This window comes from Alosa pseudoharengus, unplaced genomic scaffold (assembly GCF_046254945.1).
Source record: "Alosa pseudoharengus isolate Yale_2024_CS ecotype anadromous, Long Island Sound unplaced genomic scaffold, YU_APseudo_1.1 YU_APseudo_1.1_scf_9, whole genome shotgun sequence".
NCBI lineage: Eukaryota > Metazoa > Chordata > Actinopteri > Clupeiformes > Clupeidae > Alosa > Alosa pseudoharengus.
In genome coordinates, this window is record NW_027468881.1 from 15,179,515 (window position 1) to 15,196,572 (window position 17,058).

Genomic DNA, 17,058 nt, shown 5'->3' on the forward strand with positions numbered 1-17,058 from the left:
CTTTTGCACTGGTTGCAGTGTCCGTGCAGTGGGTCAGCTTTCACCCAGTGAAAGATACGCCCGTGAAGACCTGTCCAGCCCCAGGCTGGAAGGACTACAAATGGCACAATTAGAGACTCGTGTGTCATCTCACATTAGAGCCTTTACTACGTGTCTGACAAACTAACTCCCCATTATTACTGGTTGTCTTTACAACTAGAACACACACACACACACACACACACACACACACACACACAACTCAACTGCAACAGTGTTCTTACTATGAACTCTTAAAGCAAAGAAGGCCGAATCAAACAGACTTCTGCCAGATCATCTAGGTTTAGGTCATTTGTGACCTTTCACCTCCATGATGCTCCGCTCATTAATAATTCATCAGAGTTTAATTCAACCCTGCTGGCTCAATTATCAAGGAGCTGGTTAGGGTTAAATTTAGATCTTAGCAGGTTAGGGTTAAATTTAGTTGAATTTCCCCTTGAGGATCAATAAAGTATCTATCTATCTATCTATCTATCTATCTATCTATCTATCTAGTTGTTCTGTGATAAATGCTTTCTGGTTTTGCAATCTGGCATATTATATTATTTGATTAGCAAATGCTTCATCCAGAGCCAAACAAAAGGCATAATCTCACTTATTTACTCTCGGAGCATATGTTCATTTTTGCCAACAATCTCGCATGCTCCACAGGATGGCATACAGACGGCTCATTATAATGCAGGGCAGATGCCGTGCCCTTAAGATGCCATTTCACACAGTCATCAAGTGTTCAAGCGTTCAGCATTTTCTGAAAAACACACACACACACACACGCACACACATACACACGCTCCTTTTTTAGGTTGGCTTGGAAGCTGATCCAGCCAGCCATCCACAATGAGAATATGACCTTTCCTGTAATCTCTCCTCCCTCGACAAGGCACACGGGGCATTCAAATTGTGGCTGGGTTAAGATGGCACGTGTAGTGGTCATCATGCAGCACTGACAGGCCATTGGACAGTAAGGAATCCTGAGATTACTAATGAACAGGAAGTCAAGATCCGAGGGGCATATGGATGAAGATAGGCCATTGATCTCAGTACCGTTGGTGCTGGAGGGGCTTGTGTGGGAAGGAAGGTGACCTTTGCTGTATTGGCAGGGTGATGCATGATACTACTCACAGCCTCTGTGGGTATGCTCTGTGTGTGGGTGTGTGTGTGTGTGTGTGTGTGTGTGTGTGTGTGTGTGTGTGTGTGTGTATGTGTGTGTGTGTGTGTGTGTGTGTGTGTGTGTCTGAGTGTGTACCCTCTGCCCGCTCAGCGTTGTGTTATGAAGAGCCATGATGTTGGCATCCTTCCCTTCAGAACACATACACACTTACAGACACACACACACACAAACACACACACAGACACATACACTCTGTCACACACACAAACAACTAGCAAACAGATGGGAGTTGATGCAGAAACATTCACTCTCTCACTCAGTCACGCTCGTGGACACGTGTATGGTCATAACCATGCGTGTGCACACACATACACACACAGACACATGCACACACTCATACACGCACACACACACGCACACACACACACACACACACACACACACACACACACACACACACACACACACACACAAATCCAAAACCAAATTGAAAACACTGTATAAGGGCAAATCCATGGAAAATTACATTTTTTGTAACATCCATAACGCCAATAAAATGTGACGGTATGGTATGATGTGAATGATTACATGAAATTTGGGCATTTGATATTTTGGGCTGTAGAATGTAAATGAGAAAAAATGCACAAAAAATTAATGTTATCATTCACATCATACAAATGCCAAGGCTTTTTACTGGCGTTATGGATGTGACAAAAAGTCAATTTTCCGTCGAATTGCCCATACGTAGGTACACAATGCTTATACAATCACACACCTATACAGGCACATGTTGTGACAAATATCACACACATATAAACTCAATGAATAAACTCAAACACAAACAATCATAATCTCACATACACACAGAACACAGAAGCATGTGCATTCACACACACAACCCCCCCCCCCCCCTTATTGGCGAGTGGAAAGTGAGTGGTGTGTGATGAATTCGATAAGGCCTTTCACCTCTCCGACTCCTACTGGTGCTGGGTAGCTAGCACATTCACCCTGACTGCCTTCCTTCATTACTCTTATTACTCCTTACCGCTGATGAAAGTAGCTTACATTTCCCACAGGCCACAATCCCCCCTTGCCATTCAGTTCTTTTAACTTCCATTGAGCAAGCTAGTGCATGATTTGCCTCTTGCATACTGTTCATCAATATCTATGCAGAGCATGCAATTATATCTCACTGGTGAAGGAAAGAGAGGAACCATGCAAACTGGGGAACCTATGAAATGTTAAGCAGCAGTGACGCATGGCTCATGGCTGTGAATGACCGCAAGGCATCTCCACTTGGTTAAGTATATATGAGAGGGCGCAAACAGAGGTAGAGTATTAAAGGTATTACGTTTTCCTGGTTTCTCTCCATTTCCCTTATCACCATAAGCTGAAGGCATCGCTGGTGTCAGTGTCTCTAAGAGGCTCTTTTAGAGATAACGGATCAAATGCTATTTGTTCGGGGTCTGTTGGTCTGCGGTGACACTGGGACACAGTGTCATACGAGCACAATGTTAGTCGATCATGGTGAGATGGGAAAATGGTATGAGGTGCTGTCTTAGGTATTAGCTACACCAGGCGCGTAACTGAAGGTCATACCAAAGGTCATGGGATCATCCTAAGATACATACTTGATCCATATTCTCTGTTTTGATTGTATTTGAACACTTTTGCCAGGAACTGCTGACACATAAAATGCTTCAGCCAGAAGGCCCGCTTGTGGTGTGTGTTCCAACATGAGATGGAATATGCACGGCAATGATCAAAGCCATGTAAGTGTGGCATCTTTTGCTTCAGTGGGAGTGGGAGCCTTTTAAACGTGACCTACATTTTGACTGACGGCAGCTGATTCAGTGTGAAACACAGCCTGCGGGGATGGGGGCTAGTCTGCATCCATTACAGACTGTAGCTCAGCTGGGATGCAGTCGGTCTCCTGAAGAAACTCAATCAATCAAGCCCCCAGATAGAGAATTGAAGACTGCCGCTGCCTTTGTTTTCACATGTGAGTCCCACCTGTGGTTGTACAAACCTCAACCCGCTGTTCTTGTCAGGCTCTACGGGAAATGACTATGACTGGACTGAATCAGAGGGATGACTCTGTGGCGATTGACCAGCATGATGCTGAAGTTCACAGAGATCCAGTCTCCACAACCACATGTGAATACAAACATCACCAGTACAGATGTGTTTGTGCTCCATTTCTAATTCAACACAAGGAAAGATGAAGCCAAAAGAATTGTGATTTAACCAAAGTCCTTTTAGGCATGCCCCTCCACTCGGCGGCCATATTGTAACACTTTTTGGGCACTTATCGGGCATCTATTTCAGCAGAAATGCACCCACAAGGCTTCACGACATCAACCTTGCTCCAGCGGCGAGATCACCATATCAACACATGATTGGCACGATGTATTCACAACACACCACATGATTGCCACAATGTATTCACATGTCGACTGTTTTACCACGGAAGGGGTGGCGGGGGGTTATGTGTAGACAACTGCCATATTGGTGATACAAACTAACGCTATGCATTTCTATGGAGGATTTTTTGAGTGCTGTGTCTCCTCATTAGAAAGTCTCTGATTGAACCTCATCTGGGATGGGCCATTTCTAGGCTTTTCCCCCAACGTGCCTACTTTGGAGGGCACTGTTCCCACCTATTTTGGCCTACCATCAAATGCTTGACCTCTTTAGAAAACAGAGACCCTGTAGTTTCTTAGGAATTACAATTAATTCTTAGAAATGAATGTGTGATGCACTGGCACAAAGTTACAGAGGCTAGAATATTGTTTTTTCTTTCTACCAGGTTACAAACATTTGTGAACTGACCACATTTCAGCCCTCTAAGTCACTTGTGTCACTTGAGAAACACAACTGAGTCAAAATGCATACTGACAATAAAAGGCTTACTGTATATGAACCCCTTGATGTGGAAGCATAATCATGGTCTCAAATGAAAGGTAACACTCTGAAGTTGTATTATTAGTATTTTGATAGTATGCCAGGGGTTCTGATATAGAATGACTACACGAAATATGGAATAATGACACAAAAGTATTTTTGCATTTTTTTGTTGGTTTAATTGGTGTGTATGTAAGGGTCCTGTCTTGTTTTGTTTTCCCTGTCTAGTGTTTTCCTTCATGTCTGCTCCTCTTGTTTACTTCCTGTGTCCTGTTCCATGTGTTCCTTTGTTTGTTTTGCCATGTGTCTGTGTTCCCTATGCCTGTGTCTCCGCCCCTCACCTGATCCTTGTTAGTCTGTTAGTTTAATTATGGTTTCCACCTGTCTCTTGTTTTACCTTGTTCCTTGTCCACCTGTGCCCTGTTACCCCTGTGTATTTAAACCCTCTGTCTCCCCTCAGTCTGTGTCGGTCATTAGTTGTCTTGTGTAGCAGTATACCAAAGGTGGTAACACTTTATTTGAAGGGGTCTACATAAGGGTGACATGTAACCGTCATAAGAATGACATGACACATGTCATGTACATTAATGACACATTATTGATGTTTATGACTGTTGTCATAATGTGTCATTCGGTTTTTGGAATGTCAAGTTGACATTGTTTGGGTGTCATCATTATGACAACTTGACATTAGCCAAGATGACATTATTTGACGGGTCTTTGTCATGACAACTTGACATTAGCCAAGAAAATGTAACCCGTTTACAATATTGTCATGACGACTTGACATTAGCCAAGAAAGAAATGCAAGGTGTTTGGCATGATATTGTCATGACAACTTGACATATAACTGTGTTTGGCCTGACTTATCTTCTAGGTTTGTGAAGTGATGGGCCTGAACAATTGGCTGTCATGACACCATTATAAATTGGTCATGAATACTTTTCTTGACCTCAACTACAGTGGTACAGTTTTGACTTGTCATTAAGCTGTCACAAAGAACTATTACACACCAAAATAGTTTCCTGACAGTGTCCTGAATACTTACCTTTGACCTAAAGTACAGTGAACCATCTGAGATGTTTCAATCTGAGACACAGCTCGGATAAATTAACCCCAAAATAATAAACCAAAGTCCATCTACCCGGGTAGTATGTTTTTTTTTTTTAAGTGGTGAGATCTCGCGCTTATCTGTAGGCTACGATGAAATGAAGAAATGGTGAGTAGAAGCAGTTTGTGTCGCAGGCAAGATTATCATTCGCGCCTCCTGCTCTTCTGCCTTCCGTGTCCAATGGCAAATTTGTCCAATGGAACACTCTCTCAAATTATGCATCCAAACAAAAAAACAACCTGCATAGCAGGGCAACAATTCAATTCAATTACTCTCTCGATACATTTGACCAGATCTGAAAACATAACTCATATTCATGAACTGTAGTAGCTTATTCTTATTTTTAATCTATACATTCACTACATACATTAAACGTCAGCACTAGCATATCACATAGTAACATGGCTTCAACATGGCATGAAATAGCACTTCAAATCATTAAACTCATGTTCAACTCTGATTGGTTTTTAGCTTATGCAGTATCATCAATACATTTCCACACAATGCATTAAACAACTGAGTTACAGCAAAATAAAACTTTTACGTGCTTAACTCATTAAACACATCTATCACGCCATGTCTGCTAGTAACATAAATGACGAACACGTGTAAAACACTCACCGGAGAAAACTCATACAAGTAAACTCCTTGTCGTAATTTCGACCCTTTGCTGTTATTCCTTCCTTAGAAGTAGGTTTGGTGGGAAAACCCCTTTTAACTAGCTCTTCAATGTTATTTTTAACTTTTCTTCTCAATGTGGAAAATCTAAATATGGCTTCAGCTCACTATCGTTCTGCTGTCCTTCTGCTGTTTGCGATTTCTGTCTTCTTCTCTAAGAATCAGTGTAGCAGTTTCCCCTCTATGCAGCACCACCACTCAGTGTTCAGGCCAAACACAGTTATGTCAAGTTGTCATGACAATATCATGCCAAGGAAAGTATTCATGACACAATTATAATGGTGTCATGACAATAAATTATTCCGGCCCACCACTTCACAAACCTAGAAGATGAGTCAGGTAAAACACAGTTATATGTCAATTTTGCATTTCTTTCTTGGCTAATGTCAAGTTGTCATGACAACGGTTTACATTTTCTTGGCTAATGTCAAGTTGTCATGACAGAGACACCCTCAAATAATGTCATCTTGGCTAATGTGAAGTCGTCATGACAATATTGTAAACGGGTTACATTTTCTTGGCTAATGTCAAGTTGTCATAATGATGACACCCAAACAATGTCAACTTGACATTCCAAAAACCGAATGACACATTATGACAACAGTCATAAACATCAATAATATGTCATTAATGTGCATGACATGTGTCATGTCATTCTTATGACGGTTACATGTCACCCTTGTGTAGACCCCTTCAAATAAAGTGTTACCCAAAAGGTTTATTCAGTTCACAACTGTTTGCACAACTTATATTGGATAAAACAACTTGAATATTCTATTTCTATGGATTCTTGTGGATATTTCAGGACCCAATATGCTGCATTATTGCTAAGGATATACACTGCAGCTAGAAGGTAGGGAAGCACCACAGGCGAAAGAGGGGGAGGAAGGCATTTTTGATTAAATTTAATTGAGACATAGTAAGATTAATTACTATACAGATTGTACATGAATAAGGTTGTCATGTATGGAGTCCCAAGAGTTCAAGCTTTCAAATGGCGTACACAAGTATATCGTTTTATAGAATAGTACAGACTTGCAACAAATGAAACAAATTCCCTTATGACCTTGTCTTGCTTATTATGTCCTGTGCCGGGCTGTGCATTGCTTTGCCACTTGTTTATTTTCATAGCAGCAGATGCATACAGCCTGCCTCTGACAATCTGTCTGCAGGACATGGCATAAGTAGTGTTACTTTTTTTAGACAATCCCTCGAATGCACTGTTTTGTTAATGCTCTATAAAGAAACACTTATGCATTTTTTTATGATTATAAATCAGAAACCCTGATCCTATAACCCTCACTGGTTTCAACGTCTGGTTGCATGCCAGCCAGTGAAGAGTAATCTCATGTGGCTAGTGGCTAGATAAGATTAACCTTATGTCTGCACTCAGGCAGAGAGTATGCATGTTGTTTTATTGTTTGCTAGTAGTAATATTTGTTTTTGTTTAAATGTCACCCATCAAGGCTTCTCTTTTCAAATGTTTTTACAGTACCTGGGGAAACAGGCAGTGGGGGACACAGTACAGCAAATACCCATGAGGCATTCTTGAGGGACATCCAAGCCTATTGAAATATAGAAGTGCAGAGGGTGTGTAGCCAGTAGCTAATCTCAGGGCACACCGCTCTTTAATTCAGCCTCGGAGTGGGCTTAACTGTGGCCATCACTCATATTCAACATTATGACGATGGCCTAGATTTAACAGCAACCTCCAGCCTTCACTTGCCTTCAAATGTGTATGTGTGTATGAGAGAGAGAGAGAGGCAAAAGAGAGAGAGAGATAGATAGGGGAAAGGGAGGAGGAGTATTTCCATTTATATTCTCTGAAAACTTAATTCGCTGTTAAAATGATCTTCAAAGATGATCTCGACGTTCCCATTTGCCATATACAAGACTTTCAAAAAATATTACTTTTATGATAGATTCTGGGTTAGCTGGGCAGCATGGCTGACAAAGGGCCATGGAAGGCTCTTGTTGAATGATTAAAAATGCATGACATCAATCCATCTTTAACGAGGCGACTTTGATGGAAAGTTCCAGTGCGGCTGTAGAGGGCAGTTGAGAATGTGTTTGTTTTGAAGAGGGGAGGCTGGTGACAAGAGAGGTTATTTTTGGCATCTCGCGGATCTCATTGTAGAGCCGCGGAGATGCCAGGAGGCTTGATTTGATTACCCGCACATGAGTCCCGATCAATAATTCAGACTGACGCACAGTGTGCGTGATCTGCCGACTGTGTAATGACAAGACACCATCCAGATTCAGCTTTGATGCCAGTGTTCGATAGCATAATGGCGGCCTTCTGTCTAGAAAAAGGTCACTGCGGCGATGCACAGGCGTGTCACGTCGTCAGGACATGACAATCCAAACATTTTGAAAGGTCATTTAAACACTCAGGCGTTTACTCATAAAGTCAACTATGATCAACAGGCCTCTGATCATTATGATTTCCGAAAGCGTAGGATTTCAGTATAATGATTTTGGGGAGAGCTTATTATCAGTAAACTTTCCATGAGGTATTATGAGTATACAGTGTCTGTATATGAAAGAAATGAATTATGTTTTTACCCATAACACAGCTCAGTGTGTACTGATCCAGCTCTCACAGAGATTTGCCAATAACTCCTCCACTGTCCCTGCTGTAGTAAAATGGCATCAAAAGTTTTCTGAGGGGCTCAGTCCCAAACCTGCCCCCTTTTCACATTCTCTTTAATACCATCCACAATTCAGAGGCAGAGTATACTGTGATGGACTTTGATTTATCTACTATGTGTCCCAGTCACTTGAGAGAACCAGACCATATTCATTCAAATACAATGGTAAAGAAACCCCTAAGTGAGAAGCTGAAAGTCAGCAGGAGTCAGCAGGAAACTCTACTGTTAAAAGGAACAAAACAAAGGATCTGCACCAGTCCAGGGTTAGCCTTTCTGTACTTTACAGTTTTACACTCTTAAAACGAATGTGTTTACTGTAACATATCTCTGTGTCCAGATAGGGACAACATAGTTTGTGTTGTTTCCTTTTCTTATTTTGTTACACAATATGTGTTGTAATAACATAATAACGTAACTTGCATTAAAAACAACACAACTTGCGTTCAACACATCTTTGTGTCCAGACAACACATTATTTTTAAGAGTGTAGGCTATCTTAAAATTGTCCATGGGCTCTACATGGATTTCGCTAAATCCAAATGATCAAAATGGTGGTTACACCAAGTTGTGTAAAAAAAAGCACAAACCCAGCCTGCACTTAAAAAAAATAATTAGAAAGCAGAAACCACAACCTCATTACAGTCTTGGCTCTTTCACTAAGATGAACATAGTATTTCACAGGTCAAGAAATCTACATCATGTCTTGTTCAACTCACCACTTGGCAATATCTGCCGTGTGATTTGCCAGCAAGAGTAATCCTCATTTATAGTGTCTGCCAAGATGTCAGAGGAATGAAAAACGTGGCTAAAAAGAAACACATAAAAAGGCAAAAAATGCTTTTTATTATAAAAGCTTTATTGTTGTATGAATTGATTGCTGTTCATGAACCCAGTTTTGAGACCACATGTAATCCTGCTCTATAGTGATTTGGTTAATTGGTCTATTCAGCCATTTGGTTGACTTTTGGTTGGGGAAATTGCTCAAATGCTGATTCTGAGTGATCCCTAATGGCTCTGCATCATCAACAACAGGTCGCTTAGCTTAGAATGCTTGTTTGAATTAAAGAATACAATCTCTGTGAAGCAGTTTAACAAGTCGGTGAAAGACTTAAGATTATAACACCGTTGGAAGTGACAGACACAGTGTAGTGTGTGTGTGTGTGAGCGAGAGGGAGGGAGATGAAAGTGAGAAGAGGAGGTGAACTCCTTTGTTCTTTTCCCCCAGGGGTGTTGGTAGACTCCCCTCTTGATGATTAATATGACTTCTCCAGCACAGGAGAATGGAGAGGAGGAGGTAGGACACTGCACATTCTGTCCTCCATCTCTCCACATAAAACACACTAACCAGCAGAGGGAGTATTTTATTGGCCCGTGAAGACAAACCATTCACAGGCAGAACATGAACACCGCTGATAGATTACTCTTCAGGTGAGGCTTAAATACTGCAGGACAGATTTGCTGGCCTCATGATTCCAACCGTAAAATACAATGGTCTCTCAACAGAAGAAATAACCTAAAATTACCCTGTAATTAAAAGATAAATGAAAGGTTTTTAATTATTTATTTATAATTATAATTTAAATTTAAATATATTAATTCCTTTGTTTATTTATAATTATAATTTTAATTTAAATATCTTAATTCCTTTGTTTATTTTGTAGTTGACCTTATCTTTGTCAATCTTTCACTTTCTATTATGATGTGTTATGTAGTGAGAGTTGACTTGAGCACACTGAAGAAGGCGCTGCGCTGAAAAGCGTCTGTACAATAAACACATTTGTATGCAAAGAGCAGTCTTTTCCCTTCTTTCTTATCAGTTATAAATTTGGCCTAGTACTCTAAAAACACAAATAAGAGACTGAGTGAAGCCTGCTCCCACCATACAATTATATGTAGTGAGAGTTGCATCATTTCCAACAGCTGAAAGAATACAGAGCCGTTTACATGGATTCAGCACTACATGGGCACACCGGTGCACCCACATGTCCTGTGTTTTGGAGGTGCAAGCGCATCGGCAGATACCTGTAAACACACTGGATTTTCTTCCTGTGTCAGAAATCTGGTACCTTCACACATTCCGCTCGGGGCATGTATGTATTCCGTTACGGTGCATCATAGACGATGAGACCTCTGTCTCAATGTGACTACATTGGTTAAATAAAGGATAAATAAAACGGGTGTAAAAAAGTAAATAAAATAAAGGTTTGAGTCTCACTGAAGAAAGAAGAGACAGTGTGGATCCATGAGGACTTGCACAAGTCCAGATTGATATGGGTTTAAAACATTAAGTGGCTGTTGCAATTTTAATTAGCTCCTTGTGTTTTCAGAGGAGAGACAAAGGGTGTTGTAATTCCTTTGTATGTGTCTTGTTGTGATTAGCCATCTGATCTGATATCAGTTGGTGTGTATTTTATGATGCATAATATGTAAATGTGACACCATTTTTTTTTAGAGATTCTGAAACCCCTGATGTCAACCGCTTTGTGCAAAATATATATTTTTTAAACTCTACACTGTGTGGTCTGCTCCAAGGGCCCTGCCCTGTGCCAACGCCCCTATCTCCACCCCCACCCCCCACAAGTATCACAATCATACTGAATTTGATGCCAGGTAATTAAGTATAACTGTATTATTACACGGCTCTTCAGAGTGGTGCAGAAAGTTCCATTCACATGAATGGGCCTTCCCAACGTGCGGGGGTCTGTTAAATCTATATAATCACTGGCTAAGTATATAATCACCGCTGTCAATGGCAACGGGTTTTGTGCTTCTGATTAACGTCTTTCATATCACTCTGCAAGAAGTCCGTTCGCTTATTGCAATGGAATTTCATTGAAAGTGAAAGTCAGTTAGTAAAACTGTCAAGTTCTCTGTGTTGCAAACTATTTATTTTGTCAGCGGAAGCAAAATAATTTTTAAAGACCCATTGTGTTAAGTTTATTTTCTCGTTTTGGCAAGTAGCCGCTGCCCGTCGGGGTTCTTTTCTCCCTGTCGGGTCTTATTTTCTGATAATTACCGGCGGACAATACATTATCCCTAACATAATAATGGGTTATACTTTACTTGAAGGTATCTACATAAGAATGCCATGACACTGTCATGAATGTGTCATAAACATTAAACAAGTAATAAAGGTTTATGACATAACACTTCACTGTCACTCGTTTCTGTCAAGTGTCATTCGGTTTTTGTCATGACAAGTTAGGGTTATGGGTTGTGACAGTGTCATGTCACTCTTACGTAGAAACCTATAGTAAAGTGTTACCTAATAATGTCCAAAAATGTTTGGCATCAAATGTCTATTCACACTTTTTTTTTCTTTTAACAGGTTATTGCATTGTGTTTTTTGTTTCCTTTAACATCCTGGGAACTTGCATGCAGCTTAATGTGATATTCAAAAAAGTACACGGTGTTACTCAACAGACGTGGAACAGAATGGAATGGAACCTTCATTGTATCATTCCATACAGTCATGGTGGTAATGTTTCTCAGGCGCCATAATAACACATATTGTCCTTGACCTGAAGCTGAGGTGAGCGCAGTTCAACAATACACAGCACACAATCCACAGGAGTGACAACATCACTCAACAGCTCTCCCCTAACACCCACAAGCTCTGTTTCACTCACATGCGTCATGCTATATTTCATACATCCACTGGACACTGGTCTACTTCTTTGACCGGTGGCCATTGTTCCCTACCCTGTTAGCCTCTTAGCAGCCTGGTGTGCTGATATGGGCTTAAGTTACTGAGTTAACTGATCATGCCCATGATTCCAGGCACCTTGTCAGATTACCTCACACACATAAGGGCATTATGAAAACCCATAATGGGGGCAACAGAGCATGACAGCTCAATCTTTTCCATGCGATCGGCAGGCAGAGTGTGCTAATGCAACGCAAGGCTATTGTTTGGTGGTGCTAAGGCGAAGGGACGGTCAGGTAGGTTAGATCAGGTAGCCTGTCAGTCACATAGTGCCCCTTTTTCAAACTGGGCAAATCCCCTTTCACTACCTGGGCCTGCGCCACATCTCCCACAATGCATCAGGAAGCATGACGAGGGAGAGTGTAAGTAGCAGAGGATTGGGTCCACTCCATGCACACTCCCTACTCGGGAGGGGAAAATGAAGGTGCACTCGGATTACAGTGAAAGGAGAGAATGGTTACCGATAGTAATGACGGCATCTTAACATGAAGAGCTAATGGGGTTTCCAAGCAGCCTGGGGGTTCCAAGGGGATCTCCGTCTTCCAGACAGTAGTCACTAGCCTATGGCCAGTTCACTTCATACATATGTCACTTAGTGGTGTCATAAACCGCAGATAGTCGGAGCACGAGGACAGACAGTAACAATTAAACAGCAGGTTAAAGATCCCTCCCACTGCATAATCCCCTCTCTCTCTGCTTAGAAACAATCAATGCCTTCTCCTCCCGCGACTGGATCACATTAAATTCTGTGGGCAGGCCCTCTTCAGAGCTCAGATATGGATGACAATGCAAGGACCATGTCCACTTGTCTACCTGACAACAACAGTAAAAAAAAAAAAAACTCTGCTCTGCACACTGACTCTCTGTCCCACAATCCAACCCCACAGCATGTGTTTTTGTCAAGGTCTGTGTCACAACATGAAAGCCCCTGCTGACTAATTGTGGCCCATTTTGTTATGTTGGCTGAGTAACTGGCACTTTGCCTTTTCCTGTGATCTCAGTCCCCATCTCCTCGTGACATAACTTTGTTATGCTCTCAGGGCTCGCAGCATATCGGCAAAATGGAGCACAGGGTCTGTGGGCTCCACTCCCCTTCTACAGTGAAATACCCACATTTTTCCCATGTCCCTGTCCCCCCCAGTGTATTGGCATTGGCTGCATTGCAGACAATATATTATTAAGATGTTGAGCCAGCCACAGACAGATGTCAAATAATAAAAACACAGGAATGTGGCAACCTTTTAAAATAGCATGTATTGCATTTTATCGCAGACACAGCAGCAGCATCTTAACAAGTACACAATGCATATATATGATATATACAGTACTACTTCCAAACACATATGTCTGTTATGCAAGCAAAATAGTTCTCAGTAATCCCATCTCCGGTGGTGAAGTTGAGAGAGATAATCCAGTAAAAAAAAAAAAACATAGAAATGATGTCCCATGGCAAAGGTTCAAAACATTTCCATTCTCACCATTGAAATCTGCTGTCAACAAACAAAAGAAAATCTCCAAATTAAAAAGGAGCACAGGCAATGATAAAATGTATGCTTTCTTTCTGTTATAGTTTGCTTAAATGATGAATAAATTAACACAATAGTGGACAGACACATAACTGGATCACCTCCCTGGGTTACAGTGAACTTTTATCAAAAAATCATGTAATTATGACAGACTCTCTCTGTTTATATAATCCTTTCTCAGGTCCAACAACAAACCTTCAGTTTATGACAATGTGACATCTGAATTAGTCCACAGGATCAGTGGTCAGTTTCAATCCAATAAGAGTCCTTCCAACTAATTAAGATGACAGAAATGATAGAAGATAGAATCCAGTTCTTTCTTTCTACCCTTAATTTGCTATTTGTCTGTGTGAAGGAATGAGATCATCACGGTACTTAATATTTATGTACAATGAAAGGCACTTCAGATAGAGGAAGAACAGAAAACGAGAGGAAAATTAACAGTCAAAAAGCTTTTTCAACATTTAAGAGACAGTTAATTTCCAAAATAACAGTATAATGTCGTTCTTTTACCACTTACAGCCGAATGCCATTACAAAAATCAAGATTCTATAACAAGATGACATCAGAAAATACCATCATACGAAATACAGCACTTTATGTATTACTGTAACTGATTAACTTAATCAATTAATAATTATATGAATGAGATATGTAATTTCACTCATTGTTAAAGCAACAATACATTATTGTAAATCAAATCACTATTAAATGCACATAAATTATACACATTAACGCAAATGATAGGTAGTTAGATCATTATACTTGCCACTTTGTCAAATAATGTATTGTATTTTGACCGACAGACGTAAACTGAAATTTTAGGAATCTTTCCTTTTTCTGACTTCTTACTCTGCAAGGACACTGGATGAAGTCCTTATGCCATTGATATTGGGTAGAGCATGTGATAAGTTTAACTAGTTACAAATGTTGCTTCCATACTGAATAATTAAACAAATTATTGAACTAATGTAGTAGCGATAACAGAACAGTCACAGCACGTGCAGATTTCTTTGAAATTCTAAACTCTAAAAAAAAACATCCATGTCTAACCTACAATTTATGTGCTGGTGTCATGTATACAACTTTATAAAATACAAACAATAAATAAATTGCCTGATCCTTTTTAAATACCTTGAGATACAGTGGTGAATCCCCCCTTATGTCTAGTTCAGTCATCAGTACTTGTCCTTATCATTCTGCCAGTTACCATTGGCTTTGTTCAGAGAGGTGTTGCTGCCAAGTTTGGCTGCCGCTCCTGACTTCATGCTCTTGTCTGTCGCCTCGGCGACGGGCTGCTTATCCTCTTGTTCAGTCTCCCGGTGGTAGAAGTAATTGAAGTTCGAGACGATGACGGGAACAGGCAAAGCAATGGTCAGCACGCCAGCAATGGCACACAGAGTCCCAACCATCTTGCCACCTAATGTTATGGGGCACATGTCGCCATAGCCCACAGTCGTCATGGTCACCACAGCCCACCAGAATCCGTCCGGTATGCTGGTGAACTGCGTGTCTGGCTCGTCCACCTCCGCAAAGTAGATGGCGCTGGAAAAGAGGATGACTCCGATGAAGAGGAAGAAGATGAGCAGTCCCAGCTCCCTCATGCTGGCTTTGAGAGTCTGGCCCAGAATCTGCAGGCCCTTGGAGTGTCGAGAGAGCTTGAAGATGCGGAAGACTCGCACCAGCCGGACTATTCGCAGGATGGCGAGTGACATGTTTTGGTTCTGGGCACTGGCAATAATGTCCGGATTGTTTACCATCTCGGTGATCAGCGTCACAAAGTATGGGATGATGGAGATGATGTCGATGATGTTCATGATGTTGTTGAAGAACTCCTTTTTGCTGGGGCACACAATGAAGCGCACAAACAGCTCAAAGAAGAACCAGATGACGCAGGCGGTCTCAACTATAAAGAAAGGGTCCGAGAAGGTGGCGGTGATAGTTTTGGGTGTGGCACTTGGTGGGGACAGGGAGGGGAAGTTGCCTTTGGATTGGTTCAAGGGCAAACCAGTAGTGGGCGGGACGCCCAGGTCATCTCGGAACTCCGGCAGGGTTTCCATGCAGAAAATGACAATTGAGATGGTGATGACAAAGATAGAGACCAGTGCAACTCCACGAGCCGCGTTGGAACTCTCCGGGTACTCAAAGAGCAGCCAGAATTGTCTGTGGAACTCATTGCTTGGCAAAGGCACCTCTGCCTCTTTGATGAAACCCTCGTCCTCCCTGAACTGTTCCATTGCCTCGTTCCCCAGTTCGTAGAAGATCATTTCATCTGCAAACACATCCAAGGGTACATTTGCAGGTCTGCGTACCTTGCCTCCAGACTGGTAGTAGTACAAAATGCCATCAAAGCTCGGTCGGTTGCGATCGAAAAAGTATTCGTTTCTCATAGGGTCAAAGTAGTCCATTCTTTTCATTGGGTCCCCGAGTAGCGTGTCGGGAAACTGGTCTAAAGTCTTTAGCTGTGTCTCGAACCGTAAGCCAGCGATGTTGATGATCACTTTCTGCTCTCCATGGTCCATGCCCCGCTTGTCCACAAACAGGTCCTCGCAGCACTCCTTGGCCAGCTTGCTGAAGATGGTCTCGCTTTGGGTGCCCTCGCTGTTCAGGAGCAGTTTCCAGTTGGATATGAGACTGGCACAGCTGGCGCGTCCCCTCGAGTTACAGGGTGGCAGAGTGGGCGAGGGGGGCAGCCCCAGGGTCTGGCCGTGCAGACTCTGCTTCCCCTTGGGTGAGGACTGCTGGGAGCACAGGTGGTTGCTGCCGACACTGCACTCGGGCATGTCCACCGCCAGAGCCGTCTTCTCATTTGGGTACTCAGGGTCATCGAGGTCCTCCATGTTGCAGTCGACATCGTCCACGTTCTCAAAGTCTACCAGCGCAACCTCCATGGTACCTGTTGCCTTCTTCAGGCCCAGGATCGCAGAGCCGTAGGATTTCAGTAGTCCCAAACTGGATTAGAAACCGCTCCACCAGGGCAAAGAGGTAGTTCAACAGCATTCAGATGGTCACCAGTTCAGCTGGCACTGCCTCTCTAAAAATCTGTAAAGAGAGAGGTAAGGAAAAATCAGACAGTCTATGTGTCTGTGGCTGTGTGTGTGTGTGTGTGTGTGTGTGTGTGTGTGTGTGTGTGTGTGTGTGTTTGTTAGTGAGTGAGAGAAAGAAGATGACAGTGTGTGAGATCGTGAGAAAGAGGGACAGACTAAAGACCAAAATAGTTTTTTAGGAAGACAGGGTTAGAGAAAGAAAAAAAAGGGAGTGAGAGTAAGGAAAAGAGTGAGTAGCCATGAAGATAAACAGTCAGTGAGTGAAAACAAGACACAGAGGAATAA

The 17,058-nt window shown here is 41.9% G+C and overlaps 1 protein-coding gene across 1 annotated transcript; it reads right to left on the reverse strand.

The window, feature by feature from the left end:
- Positions 1-14,904: 14,904 nt before the first annotated feature.
- kcna10a (potassium voltage-gated channel, shaker-related subfamily, member 10a) lies at positions 14,905-16,617 on the reverse strand. The gene has a single exon (XM_076276738.1). The coding sequence runs from the start codon at positions 16,615-16,617 to the stop codon at positions 14,905-14,907; it is 1,713 nt and encodes a 570-aa protein (XP_076132853.1).
- Between the last annotated feature and the right edge of the window lie 441 nt (positions 16,618-17,058).